General features: G+C 36.4%; 2 protein-coding genes and 1 non-coding gene across 3 annotated transcripts; 2 read left to right on the top strand and 1 right to left on the bottom strand.

The window, feature by feature from the left end:
- Positions 1-1,831: 1,831 nt before the first annotated feature.
- LOC103043823 (THAP domain-containing protein 6) lies at positions 1,832-6,352 on the bottom strand. Its single transcript, XM_007250888.4, has 5 exons — positions 6,192-6,352; positions 4,571-4,763; positions 3,382-3,483; positions 2,303-2,513; positions 1,832-2,181 (listed from the first exon to the last, which is right to left on the bottom strand). Exons 1-5 carry the CDS (start codon positions 6,269-6,271, stop codon positions 1,961-1,963), a joined length of 807 nt encoding a protein of 268 aa, XP_007250950.3. The 5' UTR covers positions 6,272-6,352; the 3' UTR covers positions 1,832-1,960.
- Positions 6,353-6,853: 501 nt separating this feature from the next.
- Positions 6,854-18,285, top strand: tpi1b (triosephosphate isomerase 1b). Its single transcript, XM_007250887.4, has 7 exons — positions 6,854-7,050; positions 12,283-12,406; positions 13,682-13,766; positions 13,914-14,046; positions 16,222-16,307; positions 16,412-16,499; positions 17,546-18,285. The coding sequence occupies exons 1-7, from the start codon at positions 6,942-6,944 to the stop codon at positions 17,662-17,664; spliced, it is 744 nt and encodes a 247-aa protein (XP_007250949.1). The 5' UTR covers positions 6,854-6,941; the 3' UTR covers positions 17,665-18,285.
- Positions 18,286-20,508: 2,223 nt separating this feature from the next.
- LOC125802844 (U7 small nuclear RNA) lies at positions 20,509-20,566 on the top strand. Its single transcript, XR_007439894.1, has one exon. It is a non-coding gene; the product is annotated as a U7 small nuclear RNA (small nuclear RNA).
- Positions 20,567-20,922: the final 356 nt, after the last annotated feature.

Raw genomic sequence — 20,922 nt, 5'->3', positions numbered from 1 at the left:
GGAAAATTTACCACAGGCCTGAGATTGGAAAATTTACCACAGGCCTGAATTGAGTCTCGGCTCAACATGTTTGGAGTTAAGTCTGATGCATATAGAATAACTACATGTGGAATGGTAATTGCTCCCTATTCATTCTTAATAAAAAAAAAAAGATTACTCACGTGTATCCAGGTATTAAAAAAAAAATGACTACAGCCTTTACTGTAATGATAGCCATATGCTAGATGACTTCGAAAAGACTTAATAGACTAAAGTGTGTCACATTGTCTCATTGCAAAGATTGGGATCTTGCAAGGTCGCTTTTTTATGGTGTGTTTTGTAGTTGTGTGAGCATTTATATTTGTGAAATGCTTCTGTTGATGTGGTTTGAAACAGGTTGTAAGTTTACAACCTTGTAGGTAGCATAGCAAGTGGTTAGGAAACATTAGCTCATAAATAACTGGTTTCCAAGCCAGTTTCCAAGCAGGAGTCTCATCCATGTCCAGTTTCGCAAACGTTTCTGGGCTTGCCTTACTGCTTCCTGTAGCTCTCCTATTGGTTGTTGACATTGTTCAAGTCTCAAGATTATTCTGTAACCATGAAATCGCTTGAAAATCGTTGGGTGTATGGTCGGCATAAGAAAAGATATACTGTTTTGTTTTGGTGCTTCAGCTGAGATAGAAAATCGTCTCACAGGTTTTACAGGTGTACACACTTTTACTGTAAATAAGAATATCTGTGATATCCAGGTGATGTTGTGAGGCTGGGTGCAGCAGAAGTAGCATTTGAGCTTGTGGTCAGGTCATATTTATCAGTGATGTTAACAAATGATAATTAATCTAAATTAGAGTTGGTATTCTTGCTCAGCTTGTCTGGAGGGTCTATTTTGTCACATTCTGTTTTTTTTTTTTTTTTTAGTTTTATTGCTTTAAGTTCTTGAAAGATTATAAAAGTAAGTTACTACTACTTTCACTTTACTGCACACAGTTACCATACCTTAAACAAGGTGTCTTGGTGACGTTGCGCATAGCAAACACATGTGACTGTCCCTTTTAACATAACCACTGGCCCAAGACTGCCCACCCGCTCCTCAGCTGAAATGGTCTAGAACAGGGGCGTTCAAACTTTTTTTGTTGGGGGCCAGAGGGAGAAATATATTTGAAGTCACGGGCCAAAGACTGTAATAAAACAAATAATGAAATATATCACTTTAAATAATACATTTTCCTGATTACTTTCATTTACACACCATTTGCGCACCCTCTCCGCTTTTAGACTCTTTGCCCCGTTTTTCTGCGCTAAAACTGCGCACTCTCTCCGCTTTTAGACTCTTTGATCCGTTTTTCTGCGCTAGAAATGCGCACTCTCTCCGCTTTTAGACTCTTTGGCCCGTTTCTGACACCTAGCATTCAAACTTTGAATCTCACATTATAAAAAACCTGCTTAACAGCGGGCCAACTTTTATTTTATTTCTAAAATACCTCGCGTTTGGACACCCCTGGTCTAAAACCACTGCTGTCAGGCCCATAGACATGATATATGTAGACGCCTCATAGACTGACGCTGTCATTTAAGCTGATGTATCAGTGCAGCCGCCATTGGATCTCCCATGCGCCCCCAGTGCATTTATTTGTACTGAGGAAGGTGTTTAATACAACTATACAACTATACAAAGGAATTTTTACCTGATTTTCCACATGGTTCGGTTTGTTACAAACAGCAGAGATGTAGTAATGATTCAGGACGCTGTCACACATTACAAATACGTGTGACAAAAAATCTTTCATTCATGCTGAAATACTTTGTATTATGCTCTAACATGCTTTAACAAAGACAGACATATAGTATGGTATATAAAACCGGATAAATAAATTCCTTTTTTATTGCAATTAAGAAAAGTTTTATTGTTCATTTGAAGAATGTACATATATACACATGTTTGGAGCCGGGGAGCTACAACCAACTTAGCTTTTTAATCGCTTCAACCCTCGGATCCCTTTTTTGGGCACTTTTTCTTTCTTTCCTTTTTTCCCAGAGCTTTCAAAACCAGTGTCTTTGGATGTGGCAGGGGAAGATGCAGAGAATCTCTCAAGTAATTGTATGCTTTCGGACCGTGGAGGTGAAGTGTCCGGGCGAACTCTCTTTGTTCCGTCAGTGATCTGGTTTCAAAGCCCCGCTTTGAAAAGAGGTCTAGCTGAAGATCTGAAATTCAGTTAATACCAACTAGTAAGTAAGTTCTCTTGAAATAATACCTTTATAAAATCTGAAAAATAGTGTAAACCTAACATTAAAAATTCAAATTTGTATTATAAATTAATTTTACCTGAGTAGAAGTCAAGCTTTTCTTTCAACTCCTCATTTATAAGGTTCTTTTTCTTCAGATCCTCCAGAAGAATCTTTATGGTTTTCTGTGCTCTCCGTTCTCGGGCCTCTGCGTTCAGCTTCTCCCGCTCTAGACTCTCCACTTTACGCAAAGCTTCACGGAGTCTGGCTTTTAGATGAGTGGGTGAATCGGGCAATGCATAGGAGTGGTCCTAGTAGAAAGAAGGATGATAATGTTTTCAGTGATGTTTATATCATACCGCTAACAGTTGTTTGGTGTTTAGCGCTCTTAAGCATTCTTAATTTCATACCTGTAATATCAGTGCCAGCATTGTGAGTATGAGAAAGTGGATAAGTGTCAGTGAAAAGGGAAGAGTATGTGTTGACGTGTGTTTGGACGTGAGTTGGACCGCCTTTAGCTTTGATTGCTGCACACATTCTCTGCGGCATTGTTTTTTAATAAGCTTCTGCAATGTCACAAGATTTATTTCAATCCAGTGTTGCTGGATTCATTTTTCACCAAGATCTTGCAGCAGCATTGATGATGGTAGAGTCTGACCACTGCACAAAGCAGCTCTTCTCCATCCAGCACATCCCAAAGATTCTCAATGAGGTTAAGATCTGGACTCTGTGGTGAACTCTCTCTCAATCCATGTGTGAAAATGATGATCTCATGCTTCCTGAACCCTGAATCACTCTTTCACAATTCCACCTCTATGAATCCTGGCATTGTTCATCTTAGAATATGCTTGTTTCATCAGGAAAAAGAAAATTGATCAATTGATGGAATAACCTGGTCTATATTCAGTATATTCAGGTAGTCAGCTGACCTCATTCTTTTTCAGCACATACTGTTGCTGAACCTAAACCTGCAGACCAACTGCAGCATCAACCAACCCCACATCATTTACTTACTTAAATCCAGGTGGAGACTTTTTTTGGCCAGGTAGTGTATAACATGTGGAAAGTGTATATATGAGTATGTCTGAAAAGAGTTGCAGAAAGCAAAGGAGAGATTTTAATAAGAGCAGAGCCATGATGCTCACAGCTGTTTGAGACATATCAAATACAAATACTCACATCACTGGGCTGAGGTTCACTTTCAGGGGAATTCTGAAAAAGGTCCAATGGTAGGCTCTCTTCAGCTTTCTTTGAATTTTTGGCATTCCTTACTGCTGCAGGCTAAAATATAAGAAACATAATACTTAAAACAACTTCCTTAAAAACAATTTTAAAAGGTTTTAGTGTTCTACAGTAGAGGTGTTCCATATCGCATCATAAGCAATGATATCACCGACATTTTTTATTATTATAATTAACGATATTATACCCTAAAATAATAAATATTGTGCCATATCACGCCCCCCTTATTCATCACATTAAGGTACTACTTTTTTGCTGTTTTCAGCAAAAGGAAAATTCACACTGTTCTCATCTGTCCAGTATCATTCATTTTATTTTAATCCTGGATATATGGAGATATTTGGAGTGCATATTAGTATCATGACTTCTTTTATTAATCTGATAAAACTTGTATTTTTTAATATCCCAGTTAGAGGTGTGCCATAATACATCGTATGCAATAATATAATTTAAATTTCATTTTGTTGCAGTAGTGTATTTTTGCAAAAAAAAAAAAAATTCTACTCAGTGTTTGGTCATATTGCCATGGTATTTAAGGTGAAAATACCATGAAATATCGGGATATTATTTTAGGGCCATATCGCCCACCCCTATTTCACAGTGTATTGTAATACACAATACATCACTAATTCCTAAACATGCAAAAAGAACAAAAAGTAACATGTTTAGCAAAGTGTGATGTAGGGGTGGGCAATATGGCTCTAAAATAATATCACGATATTTCAGGGTATTTTTGCGGTAACGATATACTTCATGATATAGGAAAACTAAAATAATTAATTCATTTCAGGAATATAGTATAATAGTATAACAGTATAATCATAATGTGGCAAAATAAATAATATAGCATTAAATAATATAATGCAGCAAAACATGCAGAATATTTAGTGCATTGATATAAACTGCAAACTAAAACAATTATACAATAAAGACACCCAAAGCTTTAAAGTATTTTAAGACAGAACAGCCCTATTATCATGATATGGATTTTTAATATCATGATATTTGTGTTTTACGATATATTGTATACGATATAATATTGCCCACCCCTAGTATGATGTTAACCTTTATTTCTCATATGAATAATAGACATTTCTGTTAGTATCTAGATTAAAAATGCACCTACTTTTTGAAGATGAGATGAGAGGTTAAAGACAGACGGGATCGCACCATCTCTGAGCCGGACAATCTGACCCGTCCTGTCGAAGTCATCTGGCTCGAAGTGCTCGCTACAAAGCTTGGATGACTGAGAAGCAACAAAACGCTCCCTTTTTATTGCAAATTCCCATTGCCTCCTCAAGTCTATGTTACTGGGAAACCTTTAAAATGTGAAGAAAAAACAGCAAAGCAGCTGTTAGCATTTCGTTGATTGCCAAATGGCATATTTCGCAGAAAGTACATGTATAAATGTGCACACAAAATAACTTTAAAATACATTTCATTATTGAGCATAGTGTCTTGTACATTGATCTTGATCACAAAAGTAAGACATATAATTAGAACATTAATAAAAAATACTTCGAACACTGAAAAAATAGCATTTCTTACCTGTCCCCACTCTCTAACTATAAACTTTACCATGAAATATAATTATTAAAATCCTTCAGAGATTGTTTTTTTGCATTGTTGTATGACTCAAAATCCCATCTATGCTTTATGATAATATTTTTTTCATAATGAATCCATAATATTTAAGTTAAAATATACATTTTAGCGGTGTTCCTTGGTTACACTTATTCTTGTTCCCATTAAACATTACCCCATCTGAAACAACTGGAACATTTTACAAGTCACATCTACAACAGGAAGTGACATCATCAGTTGGTTCTTCTCAAAACCATGGGAAGACCAAGATTAACTTCCATCATTTGTTTTCCTGTATATTTAATCTTATTGTAACGATAACTGAGGAGCTCAATCACAACACTCTGTCCTGTTACCTACATTAATTCTTAGATCTTCTTTGTTTAATTTAAAAATACAAATTTTGCGCGTACATTCTTAGCATAGCTGCCATTTAGCAATTTTATATGTTGTTGCTAATTCTATGCTAAAAACTTAATCCTGTTCCTTATTCCTCATAAGATAAAGAGTAACAGGAATGAGTGCCAGTAACAGGAGTGAGTTCTAGTAACAGTAGTTACTAGTTTAGTCTCCAAGTTTATTGATTTATTTATGTTAATTCATTAATGTAAAACACATTTTGTCCAGTTCTGTTTGATTCATCATTTATCCATTTGTTTAATAAATTGTATGAATGAATAAATTTGATAATAATAAATCAATTTCTGGTTTGGGTCTTCTTGATAAGATAAAAATGCCTTTGCATACTTTAGATAAATACATATATGTGCATGCATATACAGTGATTTCAGTCATTCAGTCAACCATTTATTTACTATAAAGACTTCTTTGTGAAAAAATTAAAGGAATTAGTGGACTTGCTTTTAAACATGCTTTTTAAGTATCACATGAATTTTGGTAACAGGGCTGAGAAAATTTTAACCATCTTCAGCTTAGAGACCTTGTAAAATTTTAGTAAAGCAAGACCAGTACCATGTTTTGAATAGTTAAACACGTGTTATTAGATTCAGAGTTGAAAAAAGATTTTTATAAATTAAGTTTAATTTGGAAGAAGAGTTACAACAAGCAAATGGCACCCATTAGGTGGAATGGCCAAAATAACGTGAGTAAGGATGACAGAATATTATAAATGGTCAAATAACCAAAATTATTGTAAATCTTACTTGTGAAAGGTAATCCCACGCGATCTGGTTTCAGTATTGCGCCGGTTATAGCAACCAAAGGCCACACAATATACCGGCATAATGCTCGCTCTGCTTTAGATCAAAAGACCCAACAAATATGGCGGCCACGCTGCACAGTACTGTATTCCCCAGCCGAGCTGTGTGAAGGAGGAAGAGGAGGAGGAGCTCCGGTGTTCTGTCGAATTGTGCTTCCTTGTCAAACTGTGCTACCTAGTGTATATTTAACTATAAAAATGCAAAAGAAGCACCATATTAGAGCATGTTTCCAGTGAAAGATGTAGCTAGTATATTTGGATAGCATGAATTACTGTATCATTGTAAAGTTATGGCTATGAGAGGTCATTACAAACTGCTTATATTACATTTTATAATATTTTTAAATAATAATTATTACATTTATTATTATTAATTTCCATTTGCACTTTTTCTGCAACGTCAGTGAGTCCTATTTTGTAACAGACTCATTATATAATCTGCCCGAGAAAAACATTTAGTATAAAAACAATTAGTGTTAAAAAAAAACGTAAACATTTTTTAACCATGGTTCAGCGCATGCGCAGAGACGCTAAGTAGCACTTATCGACGAGTAGCACAAATCGACAGAACACCAGCTCCACGTATATAAACCCCGCAGCACGGCTGCACACTCCGCCTTCTTTTCCGAGCAGCAGAGCCGGGCAGCTTCAGCAGTTCAGTCAGCCGAGCAGCACCACCACAACTTCAGCCAACATGTCCAGGAAATTCTTCGTTGGGGGAAACTGGAAGATGAACGGGGACAAGAAGAGCCTGGGGGAGCTCATCAACACCCTGAACAGCGCCAAGATCAGCGGAGACGTGGGTGAGAAACTAATATATCATAATAAATAATATATCACAGCAATACAGCTAGGTTATCATAGATATTTAACAGGTTTTTAACATAATTCAACATGTAACGTTATTTTATATATTTATCATGGTCGCATTTCTTAAATATATAACCATATTTAAAGATATGTTGCTGCAATAAAGCTAAACTTCACTTCTTAGGTTAGCTAGTTACAATTAGTCCGGTCCACCTTAAATTGTGCAGCAGTAACGACAAGTCTGCAGCACGTCGCTTTACCGTGCGTCCACACCGAACGCGACGCGAGCGACAAAGCAGCCGGAAGTCATTCATTTTCAATGAGAGCCAGCGACACTGGGCGACAGGCAGCGACGCGGCGCGACGCGATGCGAAGCGGGCGGTTTGAGCGACGCGAGAGAGTTGACCAGAACTTAACTTTATGCAAATGAGCAGCGACGCGCGGCGGCGACTACCAATCAGAAACAGATTCTCATATGTTCGGCCTGAAATCGCTGCTCTGATTTTCGGTTCCTACTGAAGATTTATTCCGCCAGCAAAACGGAGAGAACAGAACTGAACTGAACTGAGCTGATCTGAGGTAAAATACTCCACTACACCAGCAGCTACCCCACTATAGTACTATCCTTACAGAATTACCTTTTTAAATAGAAAACTATATATTAAAACTGAGGAAATTATTTATTAAATTAACAGATTTATGACAACTAAAGAATATTTTTTTAAATTAACAGAACCTTTTATTGAAACAAAGGGAATTATTTATTAAAGTTAACATAACGATTTATTACAACTGAAGAAAGTATTTAATACATTTAACGTAACGATTTATTCAAACTGTGGTATGGAATTTGGAACGATTTAGTTAAATCTGAGAGAATTATTTATTACATTTTACAGAAAGATTTATTAAAACTGAGGGAATTATTTATTAAATTAAGAGAAAGACTGTTTATTAAATCAAGAGGATTATTTAATATATTTAAGTAAACATATTAATTACATCCAAGGAATAATTTATTACATTAAGTTAACAATACTATACAACAATACTACTAACAACACTATTTTAAATTATGGACAAATATATTTATATTATATAATATATTGTAAGAGAATGATTTACTACATTAAGGAAAATAATGTATTATATTTAAGTAAACCCATTTATTGTAATATGAAATAATTATGTTAAATAATTGTACTTAATAATAGTTATAAAATATATAAAGATTTATTGTTTGTGAAACGTCTGTACGACTGTTTATGGTTTAGGAATTGTGTAGATAGGCTGAACCCTTGTTTCGGTACGTGCCGTATTAGGAAAACGCCCACCAGCGACAGCTCGTTCTGAGTGAGACACGCCCACAAGCGACTCATCGCCTGTTGCACAGGCGACACAGAGCGATTTTATCGCGTTCGGTGTGAACGTACAGTTATGGGCGCCTTGCTCTGTTTAAGGTGGAATGGAAAGTTAGGGTGGGAAAACTGTATTAAAGCCAAACGATGCCCTGAATATATTAATTTATATAGGTTATCTATATTAATGTTTGCTTGTGTAGCTAGGTAGCTACAGTATTTATTTATTTATTTATTTATACATTTATGTAGGTAATATGTTTTTTAATTTAGCAAACTTAACTAAAATGCTAGCCAAACCAGTGGCACATTCTCAAGCATGTGATTGCTAGCTAGCATATATGTGTATATATATTTCCAAAGAAAGCTTATTTTAAACGTTTGGACACTTTTTTTTATATATAAATATATATATTTTATTAAGCTAGACATTTAAGTTAACCACCTATTTAACTATGTTAGCAAGTTGAAGAGCAGCAACCATAACAAGAGGATAAGCAGTGCAGCTGAAGCTAAAGATTAGTTATGAAAAACGGACAGTATTTTGCTAGTTAGTTGTTCAGAAATGGCAATATATTTATGAATATATTTAAAACCTGTGGCTGAATGAAATGATGCTGCTAAAGCTGAAGCTAGCAGGTTAGCATACAAGCCAAGGTCGTGTGTGTGCTCCAGTCTGCGGACCCTGCTCTACACTACACTAAGCTCTGGTTCCGTTTGATGGTTAGACAGGACCTAAAAGTCTTTATTAAAACAGAATAAGTAGTGTACAGTCTGAGATGTGCCTGTTCTGAATTCTGAAGGTTTTTAGTATTACGTGAGACTCTGAAAGCTGATCAGTGGGTGGGGGTGTGTGTGTTTCCCAGCACGTAGCCCCACAGCGCGCTCACTCCTGTCAGAGGAGAGGAAGAGTCAGGATGAGTCACAAACGGCGCTACACACTCTGTAACTCTGTAGTGCACTACGTAGGGCACATAAACAGCAGCAGTCAAAAGTTTGGACCCACCTCTTCTCATTAAAGGTGTTTTTCTTTCTTTTTATGATTTTTTATTTTTTTTAAACATTTGTAAATTAATCTCTTTATGCCACAAATTATATTTATTGGTGGAGAGAAAATAATTTAATAATAATAATAATAAAGGAGATTTTTATTTGGGAACCTTTTTCAGACCATTTTTTAAGTTTTGATAAGCTGATTTATTTTTTTAATCACCCCTGTGGCATCACAATGACCTTATCAAGAATGTGAAATATAGTAAAATTATAAACAAAAAAAATCTTCTTTACAGATTATTGCACTTATAGATTTATATTTATGGCCAACTTGTTTGTCTTGTTGTATTGGAGGTAGATATGCCTTGTATCATTATAAATAAGGTATGGTATGCCAGATTAAGGTCAGGGGGTTGTGGAGGGCTTTTTTTTTTTTTAATTTACATAACTATGTAATTACATATGTGTTCCTTAATTGTTTTCATGTCTTTATTATTGATCTACCATGTAAAAAATTAAGAAAAGCATTCAATGAGTGTGTCCAAGTGTGTTTGACTTAGTGTATAGTATAATAATATATTTTTACCAAAATGTAGTGCAGAAATGTAGATATATACACATGCCTCTTGTGGCGCTTATTAAATGAATATAATAAACCTGTCGTGAAGAGTATTGGTTGTTCTGTAAAGTTGACACCAATAAATCCTTTTTTGTCCTTTTCAGTATCACAGTGCCGTGCAGTATTGTGAAGAACTGTCTTGTGACCTATTGAGTATCACAAAATCATAGTATTGTGAAAATCAACAATTGTGGGCAATGTATCGTTATAATATTGTATTGTGAGATGCCCTTTGATTCTCACCCCTAGTTTACAGTCTTAGGATGTCAAATGAATGGTCACCAGTGTTGGCTCTGTTCTAACCTTTCCATATTAATTTTTTAAAAAATCTTTCTTCAGTTCTACTATATTGAAGATTAGCTTAGGTCAAGCTTAGTGTTTGTAGGGTCAGGAAGGCATGGCTTCAGTGGTTTAGTATGTATTACATTTTGATAAGGCACCTGGGTTTGGAACCCCATAACCTTGTCATCAATAACCCAGTCCTCTAGCAACTGAGCCCCCACTATCTTTGTTAGATTTACACTGGAACTACAAGGTTAATGTTAGCATTATTACCACTGAAGCCGTTTGGAGGCTGGAATTTCAGACAGCGGATAATGTAGGCTAATGTTTGGAATAAAGTCCAGTATATATGTCTAATATTTTGATTCAATGGATCGTTCTTTTAAACTGTTAACATTTGAGATGAGATTTTGTTTAGATTAAGCTTGCTGCCTCACTGCACACTCATGAGTTATAATGCACAAACATTTTGCTGCCTTTAATCAGCTTGAGTCAGCAGCTATTTGGGTAATGAATGAAAGGGAATCCAGCAGACTGACGGAGAGGGTCAGTCGGTCTAAACAGCTTTATGGACTTTGAATTGCCGAAGTTCAACCTGCTTTACTGTTTATTCCTCAGGCCTACCCTCTTAGTTCAGTGAAGAAACATGCTAAAAAGAATACTTGGGCTTAGTATTGGGTTTACTAGTGATTTTTCTTTTTTTTATTTTTGTGTTGCACTACAATACAATGTTAAATCTTTGATTTAGCATTAGCACATCACAGGCATCTCCAGTGCAATTACAAAAGAAGTGTTTCACAATGTGGGTTAACAAATGATCGACTATATTGTGCAGCACAAGTGTTAAAACTAGGCAAAGTGGCAAGAAATTAAAGCACTAGAAGCTCAGCAGCTTATTTTAATCTCCCTCGCTCCCCGACCTTTATCCTGTAGGTCCCCTCTTGGCCGTGATCCCTGCAGAATTTAGAGTAACCTTTTCTCAGATGACCTTGGACCTTTTGACAGTGAGGACTAGGATGCATGACCTTTACAGTAGAGCGAGTGAGAGTTTAATTTAGACTGGCTTTACCCAAGATAGTCCTGTAAATGCCAGCCACTGTCTGCAGACTGCACAGTGCACTGAGGGCACGGTAGACCCGCTGCAGTTATTATTAGTGTCTTTGTTTTTGTGCTAAAATGTGTGCACTAATTGAGCACTTTTTTTTATTAGGAACACTATATATTAATACTGATTTAATTCTAATAACGCTTTAATTCTTTGTGGTATGGGTTCAACAAGTTAAAATGATAATGGCACACAGTTGTCTGGTGGCTGGGAAAAAAACAGTGAAGATTGTTAAACTCTTTCAGTTTATTGATGTTGACAATAGGAGTCTGTGATATGGCCCTAAAATAATACCACAATATTTTTTTGCGATAATTATATTCTTGGTGATTGAATTTAATTGAACATTGAATTAAATAATACATTTATTTCATGTCTGCTTAATTCTTCTGTGGACAGTTTTTGCAATGTCTGGGACCCCTACCTACCCCATATAGGCATCTTCCTATTAAATACATAAATTGCTTGATGAGTGTATAGCAGCCTCCTTATTGTCTAGGCTGACTGTGGATATTTGCTGAACTTGTGTAAATGGGACTCAAATCACAGCTATAGTTTGACCTTTCTGTTACAACGGCCAATTCTATTTTAGGTTGCTGTACAATGATCTGTTTCATGCCTGTAATGTAAAGGAATGTACTTAAAGGAAAATCTACACATGCTGAGTTAGCTAACGCTGAATGGAAGCTAGTGTCTGTGTTGGCTGATATGACGTCACTAGCATAATGCTTGAATAACTGCTGGAATAACAGCAGTTAATTCATTTTTCTCCCACTGTAGGCAAAGTTAGCATAGATTTCTCACTTCTAGCATTTAGATGAATCTGGGCTGAGTTGCTCACCAAAATCTTTGTTCCTCTCCTGAACAGATGTGGTGTGTGGGGCTCCTACCATTTACCTGGACTTCGCCCGCTCCAAGCTCGATGCAAAGATTGGTGTGGCTGCACAGAACTGCTACAAGGTGGCCAAGGGTGCCTTCACCGGAGAGATCAGGTACAGGAGCATAGTAGAGGTCAATTTATACTGTAGAGAAACTATGATTTATTTATCGGTGGACAAGTGATTAAGCCATGTTCTATTCCTGGCCGTCTGAAAGTGAACGGATCAATACAGCTTCCAAAGCTCTCAAACGCCTCTTAAAGCAGCTTTTCTTACATTTGCTTTAAAATTTCTGTCCCAGTAAAAGAGTTAAGTAATTTTAAGAAATCAGACAATGCTGTTTACATGACTGCATGATTTAATCAGATCTCTCAGTGCATGTAATTTATAATCCCGAGTATTCTGGGATGTCTTAGTCTGTGTTTGAGTGAAAACAGACCCTTGTAGTGGATATGAGCGAGCAGTGTTTGACACAGCATCCACACGAGACTGATAAATAGATTGACAGATTTACATGCATGTAATTAGATACACAGATGAATAGACATATGAATAGGTTTTATATGCATTGAATAAAATTGATTGGTATGTTGATAGACAGATATTTTTGATAGATTTTTTTTCATGTAATTAATAAGGATTTAATAAAATAAAATAAAATAATAAAATAATCTTCTCGCTAATGTATGGTTTTAAATTGTGGCCTAATGTGTTAATGTTGCAGTATGAAATTTGGGTTTTATGTGGTGTTTATGTAACATCTTACTCTGTAAGTTTATTGTCTAGTTGCAAAGCAAAAATCTGATTATTTTCTGGCCTGATCTCATTTCTCAGCCCAACTCCTTGTTTTCAAGTGTAACCCTTCCTCTTGGCAAAGGCTGCTGCATTTAAGGTGGAATGGAAACTCTTTTTCTATCTTTTGCACCATTTAAGGAAGAACAGGAAAATTAGCTAGACAACTACTGAGACGAATCAGTAGTATTTTTTTATTTATTTATTTATTTTTAATTACCAACTACACATTTAATATTGACATTTGTGGGTTTCTTTGGCCGCTTGGGCCATATACCTTTAACACTCCCCCCCCCCCCTATTTCTGTCTAACAAGAATCGGGACACCCTACCCCTAGACGTGCACAGGCAAAACAGTGGGGTAGGGCTAAGGGGTAGAACCAAGGGGTGAAATGGGATTGGACATCTGACTCATGTCAAATGTGAATTTTCCCATCCTGTCTGATTACTCATTCATTGATTGGCTTGTACTAAGGGTCCCCAGGCTAAACTCTGTAACCAATCAAGGCACAGTAACAAAGTTGGCTTATTTATTTCTGAGGGATAAAGACAGTTTTGTGTAGAAATTAATTTAGTTTTCTTACTCTGTTTGCCTAGCCCTGCCATGATCAAGGACTGTGGCGTGGAGTGGGTGATTCTGGGACACTCTGAGCGGCGTCACGTGTTCGGAGAGAGTGATGAGGTAAAAAGCGAATGAATAACTGATTAACTGTTGCACAAACTGCACTACAAACACACACACTGTTGCAACACTTTATGGCTGGAGTAAAGTCGTTGCCAAATCGAACAGTGTTTTAACCGTGCTCTTTCCTTTCTTGCTGATCTGCAGCTGATTGGTCAGAAGGTGGCTCACGCCCTGGAGAGTGGTCTGGGTGTGATTGCCTGCATTGGAGAGAAGCTGGACGAGAGGGAGGCTGGCATCACTGAGAAAGTCGTCTTCGCACAGACCAAAGCCATCGCAGGTAAATAAAATCACAGCTGGGTTTGGATGCATTTAGTTCACAAAATTGTCCACAAGGTGGTGCTGTTGATCTATTAATAATAAACTTCAGTGCTTCACATGAATCACTTTTCTGGTATAAGGTAAAATCAGATCTATTTTTAATGTCACAGCTGGGAAATGTGCAATGCTGCAGTAGTACAGAAAGATTAGGAAATATACAAAACATATATTATTTGTATATATAAATATAAAACTAGAAAACAAAGACTAGAGAAAGCATGGTTCCCCTGTATGGATGTGTTGTGGTAGGCAGTTAACAGAGGCATAGGACATATATTGACAGGAATAAATAACAAATAGTAAATAAGTGTTTATATTGCTCATGGTAATGGTAAACCAAATGATCTACATGGTGAATTCAGAATTTGCACGTAGTACACTACCAGCGCAGTAATAACTACAGTAAATATAATTTAGATCTGGATAATTAATCATAAGAGCCCAGACCCATTTCTGAATCTTGATACCAACTTCAAGATTTAATAAAAAAATTCAGTGAGCATTTTAAGGTTAAAATCATAATGTAACGTAAATAGTACAACATTTTTCTAACCTTTTTTTTTTAACATTTTGTTTTAGAAATCAGGTCAGAACTAGTTATATAAAATGTAAAACATTCGTTAAAGCGTTTAAATTGTTAAATCGTTGGCACAGAATAGAACAGACCTATAGAAGCAAAAAATGCTCTTGTAAAAGGTGCTAGTTTCGTTTTATCTCCAGCACTAATCCAGCTCCAAATCCTATATTTTGTAAATAAGGTCAAATGGTCAGACACAGATTTACTGTGTGACTTCAGTGACTTAAGTGAAGGTCAGCATGCTGTAAGGAACTTTTATAAAGCTTCTCCTGGACCTGGCCTATATAACTCACACACTTGAATTCAGCAAGATTGTCCTTAAGGGGCTGCAGTTCGTACTCAAAGCTTTCAGTGTTTTGACATCAGTAATTGTGAATAATTAGTGATGTCTCAGTCTAAGGTATGGAAGCACCTTATAGACCTGCTTTAGACCTTGCATATTTGCAAGATTTAGCCAGATTTACCAAGTCTGTCCACAAGGGGGCGCTATTCGTTTTTTTTAAATCGTTTTAGTGTATGAATAGGACTGTAGTAGGCAGGTCGGGGTTTGTACTAAAGTGCCTCATTGAGATGACTTATAATTTATTTACTCACATTCAGCAGGCCTGCTAATTCGATGGGCGCTGCTCGTACCTGTATATTTATTTTTTACATTACATTACATCACATTACATTTGGCAGACGCTTTTGTCCAAAGCGACTTACAATAGTCAAGTACAATGTAAAATAAGTTTAAAGGTAAAACATCTTTGGATAGGGATAAAAGGAGGACAAAGGGGAATAATAGGATAGAGGAGTGAAGGAGAGGAAGAAGGAAATGAGGTTAGAAGTAGTTAGTGTGTTAGAGGTGTTAAGAGAGTAAGTGCTCTTTTTAATATTTTTAATTTAATATTTTTAATTTTTAATTTGTAATATCCATAGCTCAGCTGAACAGTAACAAATTTGAAAAAATAATAGGGTGGCAAGTGGTCCAGTGGTCTAAAGCTCTGCCACTGTGATTGGGAGATCTCTCATTCGAATCCCAGTCATGCAGCTTGCCATCAACTGCCAGAGCCCTGAGAGAGAGCACAAATGGCTTGACTAGATGGAGCTCTTTCCGCCAATTATTTGCCAATGCTGCAGCAGTTTGGTGGCTGACTTCGCTTGTCTGAGGAGGCGTGTGCTAGTCTTCACCCTCCTTGTGTTGTGGCATCACTAGTGATGCAGGGGATATACGGCAGAGTAGCAGCTAAATGGATGGAACAATTGGCCTAGCTAAGCTGGGAGAAAATTAGACATGAAATAAAAATCAAGAAAACTGACAAATTTATATTTATTTATTTATAAATGATCTGAAACTGGCTTGATGCATTTCCTATTGAGAACATAAAGATAAAGCTAGCTGCCAAGGCCAAAGCTAGTGTAGATGAAGCACAGTTGAGTTTGTGTGTGTATAAGCTGCAAAAGATATGGGCAGCCCAGCATTTCTAACTTTAATCTGTTTTGGTTCTTGCTCTGTACATGTTGAACCTGTTGTATAGTCCACAAAACTAACCTGTGTGACCTCTTGTGTTGTAGACAATGTTAAGGACTGGAGTAAAGTTGTGCTGGCGTACGAGCCTGTCTGGGCCATCGGCACCGGCAAAACCGCATCTCCACAACAGGTGAGTGGATCCGCCCCTCAGTTCTGAACATGTTACAGCCACAGATCTGATTTGAACAGTCCGCTATATTTCATTAATCCTTTCACCTATTCCTTTTCCTCCAGGCTCAGGAGGTCCACGATAAACTGAGGCAGTGGATGAAGACCAACGTCTCTGAGGCTGTTGCCAACTCTGTTAGGATCATCTACGGAGGTAACCTATGAGCACCTATGATTCCTTTTTGAGACCTACATTGCCATCGAAGTAAGATGGTGTGGGAAGCAAGCATTTCTTTTGTTTTTCGTAATGTAGTTTTATTAAAAGTGTCTTAAAAAAATCACTAACACAAACTGGAACAAACAAAGTGAGTGACTGGGGCAATGGTTAAAAAATTCACTATCCAGAACTAATAGGTAGAATAGTGAATAAAGCACAGTTTTTCAGATTAAAGCAGCCATCTAAGATTTTTTTTCTTTTAAATTAAAAGCAGTAATGTTCCTGAGGGGGAGAGAGGATCATATTATAATAAATGGTATCAATGTGCTTCTTCTACCATTTCCTGAAAAATGCACATTCATTCCAAAAATGGAGTGGTCCTTTAGACATTTTTCATCTTAAGTCTGCTTTTGACAGTTACCTGAGCAACCCCAGCACTGCTAATGGTGCTGATACAAGAGCTACTTCAGACCCGGAGAAGGCAAACTCCTCAGTCTTCATCTGATTATTCACACACCATTACCCCAAACAAAATCCAGAATTTGAGCTGGTGTAATGGAATGGAGTGTAGCTCTCCAGCCCAGAGGGTTGTTGAACCCAGTTGCGGAACAGTTGATCTTAAATTATAAGGAGCTTGGAAGCCCTAAAACGGGTGGACACTAAAGTCACTCCGAGCACGACGGAGAGAAAAGGGGGGAATGTAAACAAAAGCTCACCAGAGAAGCATTTTATTTATTTATTTATTTATTTATTTCATTATTATTCTTTTGTACTTCAAATACCCTCAGAAACCAGGTGTTTCATGCGGGCGGGCCAACTGTTGCTGACCTATGATCTAGTATACTGTCTGCATAAAGCAACCTTTTTATACGCCTAGTTTATTGCTTTTTATTCCTAAATTTAATATTTAAAAGTGATGTCTTGCTAAATATTATAAACTCTATTTGATAGGAAATTGAGAATCATTGCTAGTTGCTGCTTTAGTCTGGAATTTATTTTTTTAAAGAACATTTTTGTAAAACCTCTACCCTCTCCTGTTTCAGGCTCGGTCACTGGGGGAACCTGCAAAGAGCTTGGCTCCCAGAAGGACGTGGACGGTTTTCTGGTGGGCGGAGCTTCACTGAAGCCAGAGTTCGTGGACATCATTAACGCAAGAGCATAAGAAGTTCAACGTGGAATCGACAGAGGCCGACTGGACCCGTCTCCCACCATTCTGCCCCCAGCACTTGGATCCCATTCGAACTTTTAATTTTTCCGAAGTGTTCTTGTGATGTCGCCGCATCCTTGTCCTTTTTATCGGTTGTGTGTGTTTTGTGTTGTCGTTTGAAGACATTTCGGTATAAGGCACTTACAGTGAAGGTAGTGTTAGGACACTGAAGGGATGTAATGTTGTGTATAGAGTGGTGAATAACTAACACTCTACACTGCTAAAACAAACTACTTACCTTAGAATAACCAGCACAGGGCTTTCACAGGCCACGCCTTTACTTGAACAAATGTTTACCAACCTCCTTTTACATACGGTTTCAGCTCTAGGATGAAAAAAAAAAGCAAGCCAATCACTGAGTGTCTTTTTTCCCCCCCCATGTGTTTTGTGCAATTTTTCATTACAGTGTTCCTTGTCTTACCTGTTTATTAATTTAATACTGTACCAACCAGTTTCTGGCCACTGTGGCTAGAGGTTGTTCCTTAAATATCAAGCATGGTGCCATGGCCAATGGTATTACAAGGTAAAGCAAGTAGGAACATGGTAATAAATGTTAGAAGATCTCCAATGCTAAAAGTGTGTGTTTTCTATGACTACATTAGAGTTACAACAGTGAGATTACCAAGGCAGGAAAACTCTCATAAAATATTGTGGGATGAGTGCATGACAATATTTTATAATTACGACAAAACCGTGGTTCTCAAGCATTTCAGATAATGTACCGCCCACAATCAAACTGAGAAGAATTAATGTAATACAAAAAAAATTAAAGATTAAATTAAGATTTTTTTTTTGTGGACGATATATTGTTATTGCAATACACAATATTTTTGTAATTTTAAGACTATTAAATGCAACTGATGGTTCATTTAATGATAACAGAATAGCATAAAAAAGCAATTCTACACTTTTTTCTAAAATTTAAATAATTTATTATAATTAGTTTGGGAATTATGTACTTATTTCTTCACCTCTTTTAGTCCACACTGTGTGTATGGAGTCACAGTTATTCAAGCATGATTGGCTCAAATAAACACAATAAACAATATCACGATTATTAAAAATTATTGCCATCATGCTCATTTATTGTACGATAAATCGATGTTGCAATTATTGTGACAGGCCTAATGATATTAAAATGTATGTTCGAACTTACAATAGAAATGCTGCAAAATGACTCATTTTCAAGTTCATGACATTTGGAAAAAAGAATCTTTATATTTAACAGTGACAATGTATAATTGTCTCCAATGAATCCAGACAAATTCTTAAGGCCCACATGTATTTGATTGTTTAATCCTTAGTTTTTGATACACTTAAAAAAAAATGTTGGCAGTGTACCACCATGGTGTGCTTCACATACCACTAATTGTACTCGTGCCGCAGTTTGAGAACCACAGTTCAAAAGCATTAACAAAGTAGTAAACAGAATTGTAATTTAATAGGTCACAGACTAGTACACAGGCTTTTCTGAGCTGGATTACTTTCTGATAGTTAAGATTCTCCATTTGAGTGCCTTTTTAAAATATCAGTACCAGTAATAATCATAGTATGCAAATGCATGCTAATCATTGCACCCCTGGACAGACATGTATAAAGTACTAAAGACCCAGACTTAAAAAAGTAAAAGAGGGCTTGGAATGATTTTCAATTTTTAATCATTGAAACGACGCAACAAATAAAAAATGTATCAGAGTAAAAGTTTTAAACAGATGGAACAAATGTAGTAAAGTAAAAAAGGAAATAGGAGGGAAAAAAATACTACAGTAGATGCAGGTACAGCATTTTAGTACTCAAGTACAGTAGGGAAGTAAACATATTACTTTAGTAGATAGATACAGTATTTTAGCACTTAAGTACAGTATTGAAATTTAAATAATACTCCAGTACATCCAGTACAATAGTGAAGTAAAATAATACTCCAGTAGATACAAATACAGCGTTTTAGTACTTAAAAACACTAGTGAAGTAAAAATAATACTACAGTAGATACAGATACTGTATTTCAGTACTTAAGTACAGTAGTGAAGTAAAAAATAATACTCTAGTAGATACAGATACACCATTTTAGTATTTAAGTACAATAGGGAAGTAAAAATAATACTCCTATAGATACAGATACAGCATTTTATCATTTAAGTACAGTAGTGGTTAACTTGGTGGTTACTTTGCACATGCACAGTTACACTGTCTTCTAATTAAAAGGAGCCACGTTTAAAACTCTCAAATAAAGTTATCACCAACAGAGTAATTTGTAATTTTTCAAAGGGAAAAAATGTAACTTTTCTGACAGATGCTGTCCTGAGATCAAATGTCTAGAAATCCAAACCAGGATTATTATAATCTCTGTTTTATAAGTTAAAAATATAAATATTTAATGTGTCAAACTAGGGTGAAGTGAGCTAAAGGTCTAAAAACACTAAGCAAAAATAGCAACTATTTAACTGTCCAGGATTTTCCTTTAATTCTAGAAAGCAGAATGAAGTATTTTGCTATAAAATTAGTCTTTCTGCTTCATAACAATAAGATATAGGGTATAGGCACAGTGTGGGTGGGCGGGGCGTTTGTGAAAATAATTTGCATACCCATAAGGCATTGCGCTCTAGGTTGCCGCTGAGTAAATTTATATGACGTTTTCAGACGTTAAAAATCATTATTTTCTACAAATAATTAAGAAACACAAACGGCTAGCCGCGGTGTTACGTTTCTATCATGGTAAAAGTATAGTCACATTTAACCTACCGTAAGCGACATGTTTGTAGCAAAAAGTCATCAGAGTGTTCGAAGCGCTCGGACTTCAGGAAATTTTGCTCTTTTAGTATTTGTCCAGAAGGTTTCTCCGCTTGGAGAAGCCCACAGTTAAGGGTTTAAAAAAACAGAACCGTGTTTGAGAATATTTGTGTGTGTGTTTGTGTGTGTGTGTGTGTGTGTGTGTGTGTGTGTGTGTGTGTGTGTGTGTGTGTGTGTGTGTGTGTGTGTGTGTGTTTGTGTTTCGGCTTAGACACGAGAGATGATAGATTGATTCTGGGACTTTTATTTGTGCTGTAGTTTTTAAAGAGAAGCTATGGAAGCCCATTTCCGCCACCTGAAGAAAAAAAATACGTCCTCAACTAAGTCATAATTATGAGATAGAAAAGTCATAATTATGGGATAGTAAGTCATAATTATGAGATAGTAAGTCATAATTATGAGATAGTAAGTCATAATTATGAG

The sequence above is a fragment of the Astyanax mexicanus genome, chromosome 6, assembly GCF_023375975.1.
Source record: "Astyanax mexicanus isolate ESR-SI-001 chromosome 6, AstMex3_surface, whole genome shotgun sequence".
Classification (NCBI taxonomy): Eukaryota; Metazoa; Chordata; class Actinopteri; order Characiformes; family Acestrorhamphidae; genus Astyanax; species Astyanax mexicanus.
Note: the sequence above shows the minus strand (reverse complement) of the source record. Positions and strands in the feature narration are given on the sequence as shown.